At 34.9% G+C, this 19,727-nt stretch overlaps 1 protein-coding gene across 1 annotated transcript in view; it reads left to right on the forward strand.

The window, feature by feature from the left end:
- SPAG16 (sperm associated antigen 16) overlaps positions 1-19,727 on the forward strand; it is a 1,085,475-nt gene that overhangs the window by 795,342 nt on the left and 270,406 nt on the right. The window contains exon 15 of the mRNA XM_046019197.1: positions 7,836-7,962. Within this exon, the coding sequence (XP_045875153.1) occupies positions 7,836-7,962 (127 nt within the window). The remainder of the gene's footprint in view (positions 1-7,835; positions 7,963-19,727) is intronic.

A 19,727-nucleotide genomic window follows, 5' to 3' on the forward strand; every position in this document is an offset into this window, starting at 1 on the left:
ATCAAGAGTTCAGAATGACGATTCTGAACATTCTAGCTGGGCTCAAAAAAGGCATGGAAGATATTAGAGAAACCCTCTCTGGAGATATTAAAGCCCTTTCTGGAGAAATTAAAGAACTAAAATCTAACCAAGTTGAAATCAAAAAAGCTATTAATGAGGTGCAATCAAAAATGGAGGCTCTCACTGCTAGGATAAATGAGGCAGAAGAAAGAATTAGTGATATAGAAGACCAAATGACAGAGAATAAGGAAGCTGAGCAAAAGAGGGACAAACAGCTACTGGACCATGAGGGGAGAATTCGAGAGATAAGTGACACCATAAGACGAAACAACATTAGAATAATTGGGATTCCAGAAGAAGAAGAAACAGAGAGGGGAGCAGAAGGTCTATTGGAGAGAATCATTGGAGAGAATTTCCCTAATATGGCAAAGGGAACAAGCATCAAAATCCAGGAGATGCAGAGAACCCCCCTCAAAGTCAACAAGAATAGGTCCACACCCCGTCACCTAATAGTAAAATTTACAAGTCTTAGTGACAAAGAGAAAATCCTGAAAGCAGCCCGAGAAAAGAAGTCTGTAACATACAATGGTAAAAATATTAGATTGGCAGCAGACTTATCCACAGAGACCTGGCAGGCCAGGAAGAGCTGGCATGATATATTCAGAGCACTCAACGAGAAAAACATGCAGCCAAGAATACTCTATCCAGCTAGGCTATCATTGAAAATAGAAGGAGAGATCAAAATCTTCCAGGACAAACAAAAACTGAAAGAATTTGCAAACACCAAACCAGGTCTCCAGGAAATATTGAAAGGGGTCCTCTAAGCAAAGAGAGAGCCTAAAAGTAGTAGATCAGAAAGGTACAGAGACAATATACAGTAACAGTCACCTTACAGGCTACTAATGGCACTAAATTCATATCTCTCAATAGTTACCCTGAATGTTAATGGGCTAAATGCCCCAATCAAAAGACACAGGGTATCAGAATGGATAAAAAAACAAAACCCATCAGTATGTTGCCTACAAGAAACTCATTTTAGACGCGAAGACACCTCCAGATTGAAAGTGAGGGGGTGGAAAACAATTTACCATGCTAATGGGCATCAGAAGAAAGCTGGGGTGGCAATCCTTATATCAGATCAATTAGATTTTAAGCCAAAGACTATAATAAGAGATGAGGAAGGACACTATATCCTACTCAAAGGGTCTGTCCAACAAGAAGATCTAACCATTTTAAATATCTATGCCCCTAACGTGGGAGCAGCCAACTATATCAACCAATTAATAACAAAATCAAAGAAACACATCAATAATAATACAATAATAGTAGGGGACTTTAACACTCCCCTCACTGAAATGGACAGATCATCCAAGCAAAAGATCAACAAGGAAATAAAGGCCTTAAATGACACACTGGACCAGATGGACATCACAGATATATTCAGAACATTTCATCCCAAAGCAACAGAATACACATTCTTCTCTAGTGCACATGGAACCTTCTCCAGAATAGATCACATCCTGGGTCACAAATCAGGTCTCAACCGGTATCAAAAGATTAGGATTATTCCCTGCATATTTTCAGACCACAATGCTCTGATGCTAGAACTCAATCACAAGACGAAAGCTGGAAAGAACCCAAATACATGGAGACTAAACAGCATCCTTCTAAAGAATGAATGGGCTAACCAGGAAATTAAAGAAGAATTGAAAAAATTCATGGAAACAAATGATAATGAAAACACAACAGTTCAAAATCTGTGGGACACAGCAAAGGCAGTCCTGAGAGGAAAATATAGCAGTACAAGCCTTTCTCAAGAAACAAGAAAGGTCTCAAGTACACAACCTAACCCTACGCGTAAAGGAGCTGGAGAAAGAACAAGAAAGAAACCCTAAACCCAGCAGGAGAAGAGAAATCATAAAGATCAGAGCAGAAATCAATGAAATAGAAACCAAAAAAACAATAGAAAAAATCAATGAAACTAGGAGCTGGTTCTTTGAAAGAATCAATAGGATTGATAAACCCCTGGCCAGACTCATCAAAAAGAAAAGAGAAAGGATCCAAATCAATAAAATCATGAATGAAAGAGGAGAGATCACAACTAACACCAAAGAAATACAGACAATTATAAGAACATACTATGAGCAACTCTACGCCAACAAATTGGACAATCTGGAAGAAATGGATGCATTCCTAGAGACATATAAACTACCACAACTGAACCAGGAAGAAATAGAAAACCTGAACAGGCCCATAACCAGTAAGGAGATTGAAACAGTCATCAAAAATCTCCAAACAAACAAAAGCCCAGGGCCAGATGGCTTCCCAGGGGAATTCTACCAAACATTTAAAGAAGAACTCATTCCTATTCTCCTGAAACTGTTCCAAAAAATAGAAATGGAAGGAAAACTTCCAAACTCATTCTATGAGGCCAGCATCACCTTGATCCCAAAACCAGACAAGGATCCCACCAAAAAAGAAAACTACAGACCAATATCCTTGATGAACACAGACGCAAAAATTCTCGCCAAAATACTAGCCAATAGGATTCAACAGTGCATTAAAAGGATTATTCACCACGATCAAGTGGGATTTATTCCAGGGCTGCAGGGTTGGTTCAACATCCGCAAATCAATCAATGTGATAGAACACATTAATAAAAGAAAGAACAAGAACCATATGATACTCTCAATAGATGCTGAAAAAGCATTTGACAAAGTACAGCATCCCTTCCTGATCAAAACTCTTCAAAGTGTAGGGATAGAGGGCACATACCTCAATATTATCAAAGCCATCTATGAAAAACCCACCGCAAATATCATTCTCAATGGAGAAAAACTGAAAGCTTTTCCATTAAGGTCAGGAACACGGCAGGGATGTCCATTATCACCACTGCTATTCAACATAGTATTAGAAGTCCTAGCCTCAGCAATCAGACAACAAAAAGAAATTAAAGGCATCCAAATTGGTAAAGAAGAAGTCAAACTATCACTCTTCGCAGATGATAGGATACTATATGTGGAAAACCCACAAGACTCCACTCCAAAACTGCTAGAACTTGTACAGGAATTCAGTAAAGTGTCAGGATATAAAATCAATGCACAGAAATCAGTTGCATTTCTGTACACCAACAACAAGACTGAAGAAAGAGAAATTAAGGAGTCAATCCCATTCACAATTGTACCCAAAACTATAAGATACCTAGGAATAAACCTAACCAAAGAGACTAAGAATCTATACACAGAAAATTATAAAGTACTCATGAAAGAAATTGAGGAAGACACAAAAAAATGGAAAAATATTCCATGCTCCTGGATTGGAAGAATAAATATTGTGAAAATGTCTATGCTACCTAAAGCAATCTACACATTTAATGCAATCCCTATCAAAATACCATCCATTTTTTTCAAAGAAATGGAACAAATAATCCTCAAATTTATATGGAACCAGAAAAGACCTCGAATAGCCAAAGGAATATTGAAGAACAAAGCCAAAGTTGGTGGCATCACAATTCCGGACTTCAAGCTCTATTACAAAGCTGTCATCATCAAGACAGCATGGTACTGGCACAAAAACAGACACATAGATCAGTGGAACAGAATAGAGAGCCCAGAAATCGACCCTCAACTCTATGGCCAACTCATCTTCGACAAAGCAGGAAAGAATGTCCAATGGAAAAAAGACAGCCTCTTCAATAAATGGTGCTGGGAAAATTGGACAGCCACATGCAGAAAAATGAAATTGGACCACTTCCTTACACCACACACGAAAATAGACTCCAAATGGATGAAGGACCTCAATGTGAGAAAGGAATCCATCAAAATCCTTGAGGAGAATGCAGGCAGCAACCTCTTCGACCTCAGCCGCAGCAACATCTTCCTAGGAACAACGGCAAAGGCAAGGGAAGCAAGGGCAAAAATGAACTATTGGGATTTCATCAAGATCAAAAGCTTTTGCACAGCAAAGGAAACAGTTAACAAAACCAAAAGACAGCTGACAGAATGGGAGAAGATATTTGCAAACGACATATCAGATAAAGGGCTAGTATCCAAAATCTATAAGGAACTTAGCAAACTCAACACCCAAAGAACAAACAATCCAATCAAGAAATGGGCAGAGGACATGAACAGACATTTCTGCAAAGAAGACATCCAGATGGCCAACAGACACATGAAAAAGTGCTCCACGTCACTCGGCATCAGGGAAATACAAATCAAAACCACAATGAGATATCACCTCACACCAGTCAGAATGGCTAAAATTAACAAGTCAGGAAATGACAGATGCTGGAGAGGATGTGGAGAAAGGGGAACCCTCCTCCACTGTTGGTGGGAATGCAAGCTGGTGCAACCACTCTGGAAAACAGCATGGAGGTTCCTCAAAATGTTGAAAATAGAACTACCCTATGACCCAGCAATTGCACTACTGGGTATTTACCCTAAAGATACAAACATAGTGATCCGAAGGGGCACGTGTACCCGAATGTTTATAGCACCAATGTCTACAATAGCCAGACTATGGAAAGAACCTAGATGTCCATCAACAGATGAATGGATAAAGAAGATGTGGTATATATACACAATGGAATACTATGCAGCCATCAAAAGAAATGAAATCTTGCCATTTGCGACGACGTGGATGGAACTAGAGCGTATCATGCTTAGTGAAATAAGTCAATCGGAGAAAGACAACTATCATATGATCTCCCTGATATGAGGACATGGAGAAGCAACATGGGGGGGTAGGGGGATAGGAGAAGAATAAATGAAACAAGATGGGATTGGGAGGGAGACAAACCATAAATGACTCTTAATCTCACAAAACAAACTGGGGGTTGCTGGGGGGAGGTGGGATTGGGAGAGGGGGAGCGGGCTATGGACATTGGGGAGGGGAGGCGAACCATAAGAGACTATGGACTCTGAAAAACAACCTGAGGGTTTTGAAGGGTCAGGGGTGGGAGGTTGGGGGAACAGGTGGTGGGTAATGGGGAGGGCACGTTTTGCATGGAGCACTGGGTGTTGTGCAAAAAGAATGAATACTGTTACGCTGAAAAAAAAAATAAATAAAATGGAAAAAAAAAAAAAAAGAATTCCATTTTAGGGAGTTTCCCAAAACTCTTGAGTCTTTACTTTCCTTAAGATTATCATACAACTCTATCTCTCTGTAAAAAATATTTTCTATGAAAATGATCTTTCTTTGTTTAGGTTAAGGGCCTAACTATAGTAGGCCTTTGTTTTCTTCCTTGATATAAGTTGTAGATAAAAGGCTTGTTTTCACCCCATGTTGTCAGGTAACCCCTTTTCTGTGTTTTTCCCTCTTCAGATCCCTCAGGGCTCCTACTATGCAGTTTGGCTTGACAGTATTTTAGTATGTTCTTCTATGTCGTAGAAGGAGATTGGCAGATGGGTCTCCAGTTCCCCGAGATGGGAGGAGGAATATAAGGTTTTGAGGATAATTCCAAGTTTTTGGCTGTGGATTTTCTGCATCTTTTCTCTTCCTTTTATCAAAGTGATTCAGAACCATGAGGGTTAGAACTAATGTTTATCTTAAGAACACTATGGAAGAACTTGGACTAAAATAAAACTTCTAGGTAAGCCCCAATGAGGCATTCATCATCTATTGACTTAGCAAATACTTTTTGAGTTCCACTATGCTCCTGACATTGTGATAGGTACCACCACGTCTGTCTCACTGGCTAATGGAAGCGTAGCTGATCTGTTCTTTCACTACCAAGAATCTCTCGGTTATCAAATCTGAACACGAACGTATTTCTACCACTTAATAAAATGTTGTATTTGTTTTGCTGTAATATATACTTTGTCCTGACTTCTAAGTGCCTTGGGAAATGTAGAAATTTGTCTAAATGATGTTACTCAAATTTGTTTTAAAATTATGTACTATTTGTTAAGAAATCATTTAGTACAATACTTAGTTCATTGAAAGCATTTAATAAGTATTGACTTTTATTATTTTAATATTATCAAACTCTTATGCATTGATCATTTGACAGTAGTGGAGGTTAAATGTAAAAAATATTAAAACTATTTAAAAACTCATTTTTAACCCCCCCGAAATGATGAAACTATTTTTAGTATATTTCCTCACATTTTAATATTTAGTGATATAAACCACACTTTAAGATTTCTATAACCTCCCTTTAACAAGTGAGAAGGCCCTCCAAATTAAGTTGCCATTATAATTTATTCTGTTTCCAAAATTGAAAAAAAAGATTTAATTCTGTCCTCTCTGAAAGATATTTGAAAACCATTACATCTGGAAAGGGTTCTTTCTAATTTCTAGCATTAATATTCCCTTCTAATACTGAGAACTGGTCTTTTCTGAAAATTAAATTCACCAATTCTTCATAATTCTTACAATACATGTTTACATATTTGAAAACATTCCAAGTTCTCCATGTTCCTTTTAAGACATAAAAAAGATTAAACATCCCATTTATTAGACTGGGGACAAGGTTGTATTGCTTTGCCAGTGACAACTGTTACAGAATTTTAAAACTGATGGCATTTGTTGCATTGCTGACTTGTTTAGGGAAAAACAAAGAGTCCGCTTGGACTGTAATACAAAATGCACATTTTTCCCCCAGAAAGGGTAGAAATCAAGAAATAAATGAGAAAAAAAAAAAACATGTGAGCTAGTTCAAAGGGGTAAAGATAATTGTACAATAATCAAGTTATCTTTAACATTTTAGAATATTTAGGAAAAAAGCGAGAGGATGATTTTTGACTTGTCATTAAAAATAATTAAGCTGGAGCTGAAAGAGAAACTATATATCTAATTGGAAACAGTATATAGTATAATCACTTATCATAGATGTTATGTATGAGCCTGATATGGCCAATATTCCTTTTCAGTTGGTAAGTGGACAACAAAATTAAATGATACTGTGATAAGAATGAGTAAAGATTACGAGCTGCTTAAACAAAAGAGACCCCTTTTACTCATCACTATATCCCAGTTTCTGACATGAAGTGGATGCTCAATAAACATTTCCTAAGAAACCAGCAGGAAGGGTGTAGACAGACTTTGAGCTTCAAACTGATGTTTTCCTATACTGGGAAAATAGATGCCTCTGTTCCCATTAAACTTAAATCCACCCATGATTCCTTTTGTTTTCCATCCCCTTTATCCATTATCTTTTTCCTTAACCCATTGCACATTATCAAAATAACCCCAAATATTTTCTAATAATTTTCTCTCACAGATCACAGCATGTACTGCTTCCTTGCCATGGATTCCACTTGGCCCCTTTCTTCTCCCACCTTGATAAAAACTCTTCTTTCCTTGTGTCTATTTGTTTTCCTACCTCTGTTTTATTTTTACTGTATCTTAAGTATAAACCATCAATGCTAACAAACTTCAAGGATATGGAGTGAGGTGCACTTTGTGTGCGATGTTTTCATATATATAGTTTTATGTATAGATCACATGTGTCATAAACATGATATAGATGTGTGTGTGTATTAGAGAGAGGAATTACATAGGTATGTACATTTTTATTTTATTATATGTTCTTATGTAATTAAAATAATCAAAATTATCTCCTGAAAAACCATCTTCCAAAATTTAATTTAGGAATTTATGCATACATGCATGTACGTATGTATGTATGTATTTTACATATATAAATTATCATCTTATAATAATTTTATGTCCAAGACAAAAATATAATGAACACTTTAGAAGAGTGCATTTCTATGGATTTAATAAAATTGTAACACAATTCTTCCTTGTTGACTAAGTCACTATGTATATCTACATATATGTAATATATGTGTGTATGTATTTAATTTCTCTCTTTTTCTAATCCTTTAAAGGGTCACATGATAGCATCCTGTGATGCTTGTGGAGTAACAAAACTGTGGGATTTTCGGAAGCTCTTACCAATTGTGTCCATTGATATAGGTCCAAGTCCTGGCAATGAAGTGAACTTTGATTCATCAGGTAGGATCTTTTTTGTTTAATGTTTGTGACCAAGCTAACAACTTTAACATTTGTTCTGAAACTTTTCTGTTTCCCTAGAATTTTATTGTTTCCTTCTATGTAAATTTTTGTTCTACTATTATTTTAGAGTATGTTTATTATACATTATATATCTAATGTCACGTTACGAAAGCATTATATTTATTATATATATAAAGAAAGAGATAATAGAAGAGATAAGTGTGTGCAAATGTAGATAACACAAATTCTTAGCAGTGTCATGCAAAATTTGGAGTCTATATCCTTTAGAATCACCATCCAAGGTAAGTGAATTGGGTTTTTATGAAGGGAAAATGACCAAGAGTAGAGAAGAACAAAAGTTCAACAAAACTTAAGATATATTTTTAATGGAATATTTTAGTCTTATAATCAAAAATATTGTATATATCTTAATTTTATAATTACTTTAAGATGCACATTCATCTTATTGTTGCATTTATTCGCAACAATAGTTATAACTGATAATTTTAATATTATTGTTTCATTATGTTTAGCATTTTTCTGCAATAATATAAACATTGTCAAACAGATAAAATATTTTACACTTGCTGTTAAGGAATAGTGTAGCAACATACAGTGTTTCCAGTTATCTATTTAAAAGATTAAAATTAGAGTTACATCTGTATCTTTAATGAGAGTTTATGTTAAATAATGTGTATCTTAGATAATATAAGATAATATAACTTTCCTTTGCTAGCATCACACATTTTAAACTGTGTTAAATTTTGTGAGTTTTTAAAATATTTGATATTTATTTGTAGTAGGTCAAAGTTACAGAGATGATAATTTTAGATTAAGGAACAAAGATTAAAATACATATAAAGGAAATAATAAGGTTTTATTTAAAAATTATACATACTAATTCAGTAGTACAGAAGTTATGTATTTACTAGGAATGATTCTAGAGATATACTTGCATGTTTCATAGGACTGGTTTCATGTCATCACATATCTAAAATTTAGAATTCAGTTAAAGTTTGTCTTTTTAACCAACTTTAAGTTGTGCTCCCATTACAGATTGGTATATGAACCATGCTTCTTTAAAAATGCTTTTAGTAATTTTAGTAATGTTCTTGACATTAAACCATTTATGGTCTGTCAAAATTTTAAAGAAGAACACATTCTATAGAATAAAATATCCTAACTATGAGAATTTCTTTTATAATGTGAAGGCCTATAAAGATTTCAGTTTAGGGGTGTCTGGGTGACTCAGTCAGTTAAGCATCTGCCTTTGGTTTGGATCATGATTCCAGGGTCCTGGGATCAAACCCAGCATCGCATTGGGCTCCCTGATCAGCAGGGAGCCTTCTTCTCCATCTCCCTTTTCTGGGCCCCCTTCTTGTGAAATTCAAAATTTTTTTTTTACTGTATTTGCTAATAATAGAAGTTAAAGAGTACTTTGAAATGTGGTACAACTAATAAGAGATATGTATTTTACCTTCTAACTATGCTGCTACTTGCTTTCTACTGTCCTTGTCATCAGCCCAAATCTCTTTCCTACGCATAGTCAAGCAAACCTAATTTAAAATTACTTTCATACAAGACAATATCATCTTAAAATCCTTGGGTACAACAAACCTAGTGTTCCTCTCTGTGACTGCAATACTCTTGATTATACATTAATATTAAGAAAAGCATAAGAATCAAGGGCAGAACAATGAGAAACATAAAAGACAAAAAGCATAAACTAGGGACTCTGTTAATGAAAGCACTTTATCAGTTTGAGGGTATAATTTCAACCTAACTTTCCCATCCCTTAGACCATTTCTTCAAGAAACATACTACAGTTAATTTTAATTCTATGTGTTTGAGAAATTAATGTCATAAGCCTTTTTCTCATTGAATAATGGGAAATTTGTGCTTCTGTAGAGGAGAAGTCTTCAGTGACTCTTCATTTAAAAAGATTGAAATATATCAAAAGTTGAAAGAACTAGGGAGAACAGAGAAAGCGCTCAGTCTGAGGGTCTGAACAGAGAGGTGAAAACTCATAAAGTAAAACACCAGAAATTATGTTGGTAACAAAGAAAGTAGAGAGTAATGAATTTAAGAGCAAAACAAAATCAAAATAAGGATAGGGATACATAGTATCTAGTATGCATTTATTCAAGAAAAAATTAAACAAAAAATGTAACAAGCATATCATAAAAATATTTAGACTATGAGGATACAATCAAATCTAACTTATAAGCTCAAAATATACATTAATTTGACATACTTTTACCTATTCCCAGCAGCTAGCAAATAAAAGCAGATATGATACAATTATTTTCCACAGAAAGCAAGGGTATATTGACACTATTGACAACAATTAACATTTATTGAGGCTCACATTAGTTAGGTGGCACCAAATCATGTTTTTTAGTTGAAATACTATAACAGAATTAAATCATGCAATTATATACTGTTAGGACTCAACCAGTGTGAGGGAAGCTCTAGTCTGCTATCTCAGCTATGTCTTTGGACCTAAGAAAAAGATACTGAAAACATACATGTAATCTTATCATAATATCATATAATAAATGTAGAAGCATTGCTAGCATTTTATTTATGATATTTAATATAAGGAATGTGAGTAGTTGTTAGATATTCTAAATAATCATCATAGAAACAAAAATTTCTAATCATATATCTTATCTCTGGATCAGTTTAATTGAAAGTCATCTTGAGACTATGGGGGTGTGCTGTTTAAAAAGAACTGCTTCCATATACAATTACATATCTTTATAAATAAGGAATTTCTTGTCATTGTAAATCCAGCACTGTAGAGAAATAAATTGGAGTGTAGAGGTCATTGAAAGACTGAATCTGTTGTCCCTAATATTTGATTTCAAATTTTTATGTATATCAAATTTCCTCATTTTTATTAGCCTTATAAGTAAATATTTTCATTTTGAATTTATAAAAGTGAATATGTACCATGAAATAGTACTTTATCTATTTTAAAATTGAGATCCCTCATAGTGTATAATTTTAAAAACATCTTTGATAAAAGATATTTGAAATCCTGTCATGTAGGAAAAGAATATAGACTATAATTCAGACCCTTAGTTCTTCACTGCCTTTTAGGTGTTAAGTAAATTATTTAATTTCCTTGAACATAGTGTCCTAATAGATATAATGGAGGAAATAATTGTCTTACAGTGTTCTAATGTGTTTCAAAGAGATAATGTATGTCCTATTATGAAGAAATCCTAGTCCAGTCATCTACCATGTTTTATCTTAGCTGGGAGGGGTTTAGAAGTCATCCCATTCATTTTAGGGGTGAGAAAAAGTGTGAACATATTGATGTGTGAGTAAGATGCCCAATGGTGTGTGTTAACTGTCAGCAGTTTCTAGTGAAAGTGTAAATACCAGTGAATAAATGTTTAAAGAAACAAGGGTCAAAACTCCTTTTCATGTAATATTAAAAATAATTTAAATGTTAAGAACTGAAGTTATATGAAATGCTGTATATATACATATAATTGAGATCAAAAGATTTAAAGATGTATGAATCATCATTTAGAATTTAGCTTTTCTGCTACTGTAAGAAATCAGCTTCTCACACATTTAAAAGAGGAGTTGTATGTGGCACAGTATTATTTACATAATGTTTTATTTGCAAATACATCACTGTGACATACACAGATTATCTGTGTTTATAGATACATACATATATTAGTATTTGTAAAGGCATAAGTGTTCCTTTCTCATTATACTGAGAGCATCCTGGTAATATAATGCTACATATTTTTGTGAATATTCACTATCTAAATAATATCTCTCACTTGGCATACTCAAATGCCATATGTTTTACCATTCAAAAATTTATTACTATTTCAGAAAATGTTAAATGGGATTGCGTAGTGAAAGTAATAAAAATGAACTCTAAGAGTTTATACATAAACTTGTCCACCTCTCTCATTTCATCATATTTTTATGTAGTTTAGCAATGTTTTTCCCTCCTTTGTAACAGATAATTCCAGCACATTTGCAAAAAAAGTCACATCCCTAGAAAATGCAGAAGCTGAAGTTTAAGCCAGTTGGGGACTGTCCAGTAGGAAGCTTATCAGTATCAGATCATCAAAATGGGCAAGTTTCCCCACCATTTGGAGACAATCCTAGATACTCTCCATAAGCAGAACCACAATATAAATTATATGCTAAAATAGAAAAAATGACCCTACTGGAAAATATGAAAAGCATCAGACCCCACTGAAGTTTTTCAAACATGATAAAATAACTTCGAAATCTTTGCTTCACATTGGATTTATCCATTTCTTTTAGTCAAAGCTACAGGTCATTGTTCTATATTTAAAAGACAAGATTGTGGTTAATTTCTTCTGATGGAAGCAGTGTAGCCTAGTGGAAAAAGCACCTCACTTGGAAGTTAGAAGCCCTGGTTTTGAATTTTGTCTCCACTTCTTACTAGCTGAATGGTGTTGGTGAGATTTTTAAATATTTCTGAGCCTCAGTTTCTTTGTATGTGAAATATCAAAAACCTACTGAGACTTCCACGTTGAGGCAAGATGGAGTAACAAGGAGCAGATTTACCTTACCACCTGGTAACAACTAAGAAAACAAACAAATATATGAAATGATTGTTTCTCAAACATGGAATATTAAGCAATGAAAGAGAATAATACCTAAGAGAGAGAAAGTAAGTAAGATGAACCCTGTGCCTCATAGACCCATAGAAACCAAAGTGAAACCAGGGAGTTGAGGAAACAGAGTGGGCCATTGAGGGAGGCCAAGCCAGCACAACTCCACAGCACTGAGAGAGGGTCCTGGAGATTTCCAGAAGATCCCCTCTAGTCTTTAGCTAAATGAGGATCAATACCTGACAGACAAAGGTCAGGGGAAAATCTGTCTGAATACTTAAGAGGAAAAATCCAGAGATCATCCAAGCCTAGGAATAGTTTGTATATCCACCAACCAAACTGGGAAAACATTGCAGTTCAGAACAGTAGGTAGAGCAGATATAGGCAACCTACTGTCCATGGGCAGATTGACCTGTATTTATTTATATGTAGTTTTAATGGAACTCAGCCACACCCATTTATGTACATATTGTCTAAGGCTGTTTTCATACTACAAGAGCAGAGTTGAGTATTTGTAACAGAGACTGTATGGGCTAGGAAGCCTAAAATATCTAATATATCGTCCTTTATAGAAAAACACTGCCGCACTGGAGTGCTTAGAAAGGTATGACCTCAGTAGTGAGGCAACATCAGCCCACACCTCTAGATCTAGCCCCTTTGCCAATATTTTCAAACCATCTGAGTAGGCTCATGGAAAGACCTTTTTAATCTTTTCTGAACTCAGTGAAATTGTTACAGTTGTCCCTTTTTTACAGATGAGAAAACTGAGACATAGAGAAGTTAAGAACAAGCCCAATGGCCCCTAGCTGATCAAATGTATCAGAATTCAAATCCATCAAGTCTAATTCCAGAACCTAAAATTTAAACTTTATATTATTCTGCCTTTCATTTTACTAATAATATTCAGTTTCATAGTTATATATGTAATTGTTACAGAAATGATTCGTTTGCTATGAATATTGAAATAATTCCAGTAATGACCACTTGACAGTGTTTGACTCAGAGCTGACCAAGGCACAGAATCCTGTCATTAGTTGTCAATTTGTGGTCCCTGAAAGAAAACAACAACAACGACAACAACAACAAAAGGAATCTCCCCAAAATAATAACCTAATAGTAATAACCTAATAATAATCTGCCAGGTTTCTGATGTGTCTTCTGCACAAGGGGGTATTTTAAGTGTCTGTATCTTCCTAATGGGGACTAGAACTCCAACCCCACACCTTAAAATAAATTATTTTCAGAGAATCAGGCAGGGCTGGATTATGGGAACACCAGCAGGACCTCTCTTCCTTCCATTTATTTAAATCCTGGCCTGATGAAATAAGAATGTAAGAAAGCAGGCAAATTTATTTTATCTCTGAGGCACGTGACAAAGTTAACCTAAATTGCTCCTCCTAAGAGCAAGCCCATTCTACCACATCAATTTCCCAGTAAAAAAGCCGTAAGGAGAGGGGATAAATTATGAGAGAAGAGGTGACCAGATGACCCTACTCAATTATTTATAATCCCATTATTTTCTTCCTTGCTTGCGTGGCTCTATTGTGTATACAAATCCATTTTGTGCATAAGTAGAATAGGGGCCTCTCAAATACTGGAGAAAGGAACTGGAAGAACTGAAGGAAATCAGATTATGTATCTCCCTTGGAGACCCAAGTGTATGACTAATGCCTGGAATGAAGCATACTATGCTCGAGGAACTGGGCAAGGTGCTTTCTCTTTTAATCATCAAAACACTATGAGTTTGGTTCCATTTCTCCCATTTCAAAGAGTTTTGAGAGCTTTATTTATATATACATATTAATAAATGTACATGTTTGTACAGTCTTACGAAAACCTGAATTGCATTTCATTCAATCTTTAGCTGTAGGAAATTGTAAATAAAAAATTTAGAGATTCATAGACTGGTTATACTTCCTCTATAGGGAAAAACCCTATTTTTTCCTTGTTTTTACTTTTTTCATGCTATTTCCTATATTAGAAGCAATTTTACTTACCCTATAGCAAGTATGGAAAATAACATGCTGATAAGTGGGAACACCCTTGAAGACTTTAATTAAAAGCATATTGACAAAGATATATTAATTCATGGATAACACTTATAGTTGTACAAACTGTTATGGCCATGAACTTGTTCTGATTGTTGTACCATCCATTCTGATTGATTGGTGGCAATGCCATAGTATTTGCTAAGTTTAGATTATCGTCCCCAAAATGGACCATAAATTCTGAGAACTAAAATGTATTTGATTTACACAAATTAGGACAGATTAATATAAATAGAAGTTAGTGATTTTTTTTCAAAATATAGAATTTATACCTGTTACAAAGTCTTATTCTTTCAGATTATGTTTAAAAGGTTGTGTACTTAATCTAATGACAACATCATTGCAAAAACTATGAAGCCTCCCTTATGGAATTGTATCCACAATTTTAAAAATAATGTTTTCAAATCACCAATACTCACCAATATTTGAATATGGATTGATTTTTAGAACCATCTGGAAATTATTGTCATCTTAGGAGTCAGAAAGAACACTGAGAGAAGCACAAGATGAGGCTCTAAAAAAATCATCTATGATTTGTAACTTGAAATTGAGCAAGACAATTTCTGTTGACCTCAACTTTTATCATCTCTAAAATGAGAGATTTGGATAGGTGACCTAATCAACTAAGTTTATAGCCAAAATTTCACATTGTATTTCCTTGTATTCATTAGCACATGGTGTTCTGAGATAAAAATAATATTCTAAAATAAAACTTGAACACATTTTATACTACTTAAAACTTGAAAATAAAATATCCAAATATAAGTGAAATATTCCACTCTCCTTTATTCAAAAGGGAAATATAAAAGTCAAGATTATTTAAAAATTGAGCTCAAATTTAAATGACAGCTGTATTGCTCAACAATACAATTTTTTTTTTAATTTTTATTTTAATTCCAGTTAGTTAACATACAGTATTATCTTAGTTTCGGGTGTACAATAGAGTGATTTAACAATTCCATACAATAGCTAGTGTTCATCACGACAAGTACACTCTTCAATGCCCATCACTTATTTAATCTATCCTCCCACTCACCTCCCCTCTGGTAACCATCAATGTGTTCTCTATAGTTAAGAGTCTGTTTCTTGGTTTCTCTCTCTCTATTTCCCTTTGCTCATTTGTTTTGTTTCTTAAATTCCACATACGAGTGAAATCATATGGTATTAGTCTTTCTATTTTTCTCTGACCTGTTTCATTCAGCATTTTATGCTCTAGCTCCAACCATCTCATGGAAAATGACAAGTTTTCATTCTTGTTATGGCTTAATGATATCATCCTTACGCATTCATCAATCAGTGGACAATTGGGCTGCTTCCATATCTTGGCTATTGTGAATATTGCTGTTATAAACATGGGGGTTCATGTATCCCTTTGAAGTAGCATTTTTATTTATACTCTTTGGGTAAATACCCAGTAGTGTTTTGCTGGCTCATAAGGTAGTTCTGTTTTTAACTTTTTGGGGGATCTCCATACTTTTTCCCACAGTAATTACACTAGTTTGCATACCCATCAACAGGGCTCAAGTTCCTTTTTCTCCACATCCTCACCAACACTTGTTTCTTGTGGATTTTTTGTTGTTGTTGTTGTTTTGTTTTGTTTTGTTTTTTTGCCATTCAGACAGATGTGAGGTGATATCTCACTGTAGTTTTGATGTGCATTTCCCTGATGGCCAGTGATGTTGAAACAAGCGTCTTTTCATTTGTCTCTTGCCTGTCTTCTTTGGAGAAATGTTTGTTTATATCTTCTGACCTTTTTTTTTTTTTTTTTCCATTTTATTTATTTTTTCAGCGTAACAGTATTCATTCTTTTTGCACAACACCCATTGCTCCATACAAAACGTGCCCTCCCCATTACCCACCACCTGTTCCCCCAACCTCCCACCCCTGACCCTTCAAAACCCTCAGGTTGTTTTTCAGAGTCCATAGTCTCTTATGGTTCGCCTCCCCTCCCCAATGTCCATAGCCCGCTCCCCCTCTCCCAATCCCACCTCCCCCCAGCAACCCCCAGTTTGTTTTGTGAGATTAAGAGTCATTTATGGTTTGTCTCCCTCCCAATCCCATCTTGTTTCATTTATTCTTCTCCTATCCCCCTACCCCCCCATGTTGCTTCTCCATGTCCTCATATCAGGGAGATCATATGATAGTTGTCTTTCTCCGATTGACTTATTTCACTAAGCATGATACGCTCTAGTTCCATCCACGTCGTCGCAAATGGCAAGATTTCATTTCTTTTGATGGCTGCATAGTATTCCATTGTGTATATATACCACATCTTCTTTATCCATTCATCTGTTGATGGACATCTAGGTTCTTTCCATAGTCTGGCTATTGTAGACATTGCTGCTATAAACATTCGGGTACACGTGCCCCTTCGGATCACTATGTTTGTATCTTTAGGGTAAATACCCAGTAGTGCAATTGCTGGGTCATAGGGTAGTTCTATTTTCAACATTTTGAGGAACCTCCATGCTGTTTTCCAGAGTGGTTGCACCAGCTTGCATTCCCACCAACAGTGGAGGAGGGTTCCCCTTTCTCCACATCCTCTCCAGCATCTGTCATTTCCTGACTTGTTAATTTTAGCCATTCTGACTGGTGTGAGGTGATATCTCATTGTGGTTTTGATTTGTATTTCCCTGATGCCGAGTGACGTGGAGCACTTTTTCATGTGTCTGTTGGCCATCTGGATGTCTTCTTTGCAGAAATGTCTGTTCATGTCCTCTGCCCATTTCTTGATTGGATTGTTTGTTCTTTGGGTGTTGAGTTTGCTAAGTTCCTTATAGATTTTGGATACTAGCCCTTTATCTGATATGTCGTTTGCAAATATCTTCTCCCATTCTGTCAGCTGTCTTTTGGTTTTGTTAACTGTTTCCTTTGCTGTGCAAAAGCTTTTGATCTTGATGAAATCCCAATAGTTCATTTTTGCCCTTGCTTCCCTTGCCTTTGCCGTTGTTCCTAGGAAGATGTTGCTGCGGCTGAGGTCGAAGAGGTTGCTGCCTGCATTCTCCTCAAGGATTTTGATGGATTCCTTTCTCACATTGAGGTCCTTCATCCATTTGGAGTCTATTTTCGTGTGTAGTGTAAGGAAGTGGTCCAATTTCATTTTTCTGCATGTGGCTGTCCAATTTTCCCAGCACCATTTATTGAAGAGGCTGTCTTTTTTCCATTGGACATTCTTTCCTGCTTTGTCGAAGATGAGTTGGCCATAGAGTTGAGGGTCGATTTCTGGGCTCTCTATTCTGTTCCACTGATCTATGTGTCTGTTTTTGTGCCAGTACCATGCTGTCTTGATGATGACAGCTTTGTAATAGAGCTTGAAGTCCGGAACAATACAAATTTTTTATTCTTGCATACCCAGAAATACATTCAGTCTCTGTCAAATAGGAATTTTGGCCAAAAAAAATGCCTAAGTCCCAACGTTTTAATAGATTAATGATTTGATCCAACTCTTCTTATACAATTATGTAAGATAATAAGAATCTGGCCCATCCTGCTTAAATCAGAGCAGAAAATAACCTATCAATCTTACCAATTACAACATTATGCAGGTGCAATCAATGACTGTAGTTGCCCAGATGATACAAAGAAGTCACATTTGTGTTGTTACTTTCTTAATTTTGTTCAGTATTTTTAAAACAAGAATAGGTATAATTATTGCTAGCTCTCTGATATAGTTCTACTACATTGAAGTATAAACATGGCATTATAGGCACGTCAAAAAGGCACTCGGAAATGTTTTCCTATGTAAATAAAATGTCTCATTGGAAGTTGTTACAAAGCTTACATACATAATTATATACAAACAATCTAAATCTGACATATGTCCAAATAATGACCAATTCTATATCAGTATCATCACATTTAATTATTTGTTTTGTAGTATTAATGTAAGAAACATTTTTCAAATGGATTTACAGTATTACATACATATTGCATTTACAGTAGTTATATATATACTACAATTAATGTGCTAATGCCTAATTATATTCAACACATTTAAAAATCAAAAAGATTTGTATCTGTGTAACAAGTATGATAAATTATTGCATGAAAAGCTATATCTTAATATCATCTGGGCGGTAATATATCCCAATGCCTATAATTACCTATGCCTGTATGTTTGCAGATGTAATAAAAATTACATGTACATGCTAGCATAGATCATTTTGAAATATGACTAACGACATTCTTACACATATATTAATCAAGAAAAATGTATTTGTATGAAGAAATAAAGCATAATTAGACCTTTGAATTTTTCTAAGGGTCACACAGTTATAGTATTAAGAGGAATGTGTTATTTTAATCTAATAGCATATGATAGTGATTAGATTTAAAATTAAACAGTTAAAATTTGCAATCTATACATACTTCATGGCCCAAAGTCAAGTAGCCCAAGAATTTGTCTTCTTTTTAATAGACTGTGTATATAAAATTGAATAGATAATCATCTTTAATTTGCCAAGCTGATACCTTTTAATAGGATGATCCTTTAAGAGAAGTTGCAGTTCAACAGATGTGCAAATCAACCCAGAACAAATAGCATGCTACTCTTGGAGATGGAGCTGCACAGTTGGTACTTGTGATAACTCGCAGTTATATTTATCTAAAATTGAATTTTGAACAATATACAAATATGATTTACTCAAATCTGATTGACCTTAGAAGTATCTTTTCTCACTTGTAATATAAGAGGAGTATAAATTAAAATTGTTTAAATTCATTTTCATGAAACATCCTTTACTATGTACTCGTTCACCAAAAGAAAAAATAATTGAAAAGAGGATAAAATAAGTATTGATATTAAGAAAATCAGTACTCTGTTAATGTTTTGAAATAATGAGTTTGATAAACACCTTGGAATAATAGGTGAGCACTTCAAGCCATGACTTTTATTATCCTAGTATTTCATCATTCTCTCTCTCTCTCTTTGTTGGCCTAATTGTAGAGATAATCTTAGTTCAATTGACAAATATTTAGTATAAACCCCCTACCTGCCAAGCACTGTTCTAAATGCTGGGATCTGTGATACATAGGTAGGATTCTATTTACAAAGTCAACTGAAGCAATATACATGAACCTGCAGGTCGTAACTGGGAGT

Source organism: Meles meles, chromosome 9, assembly GCF_922984935.1.
Source record: "Meles meles chromosome 9, mMelMel3.1 paternal haplotype, whole genome shotgun sequence".
NCBI classification, from domain to species: Eukaryota; Metazoa; Chordata; class Mammalia; order Carnivora; family Mustelidae; genus Meles; species Meles meles.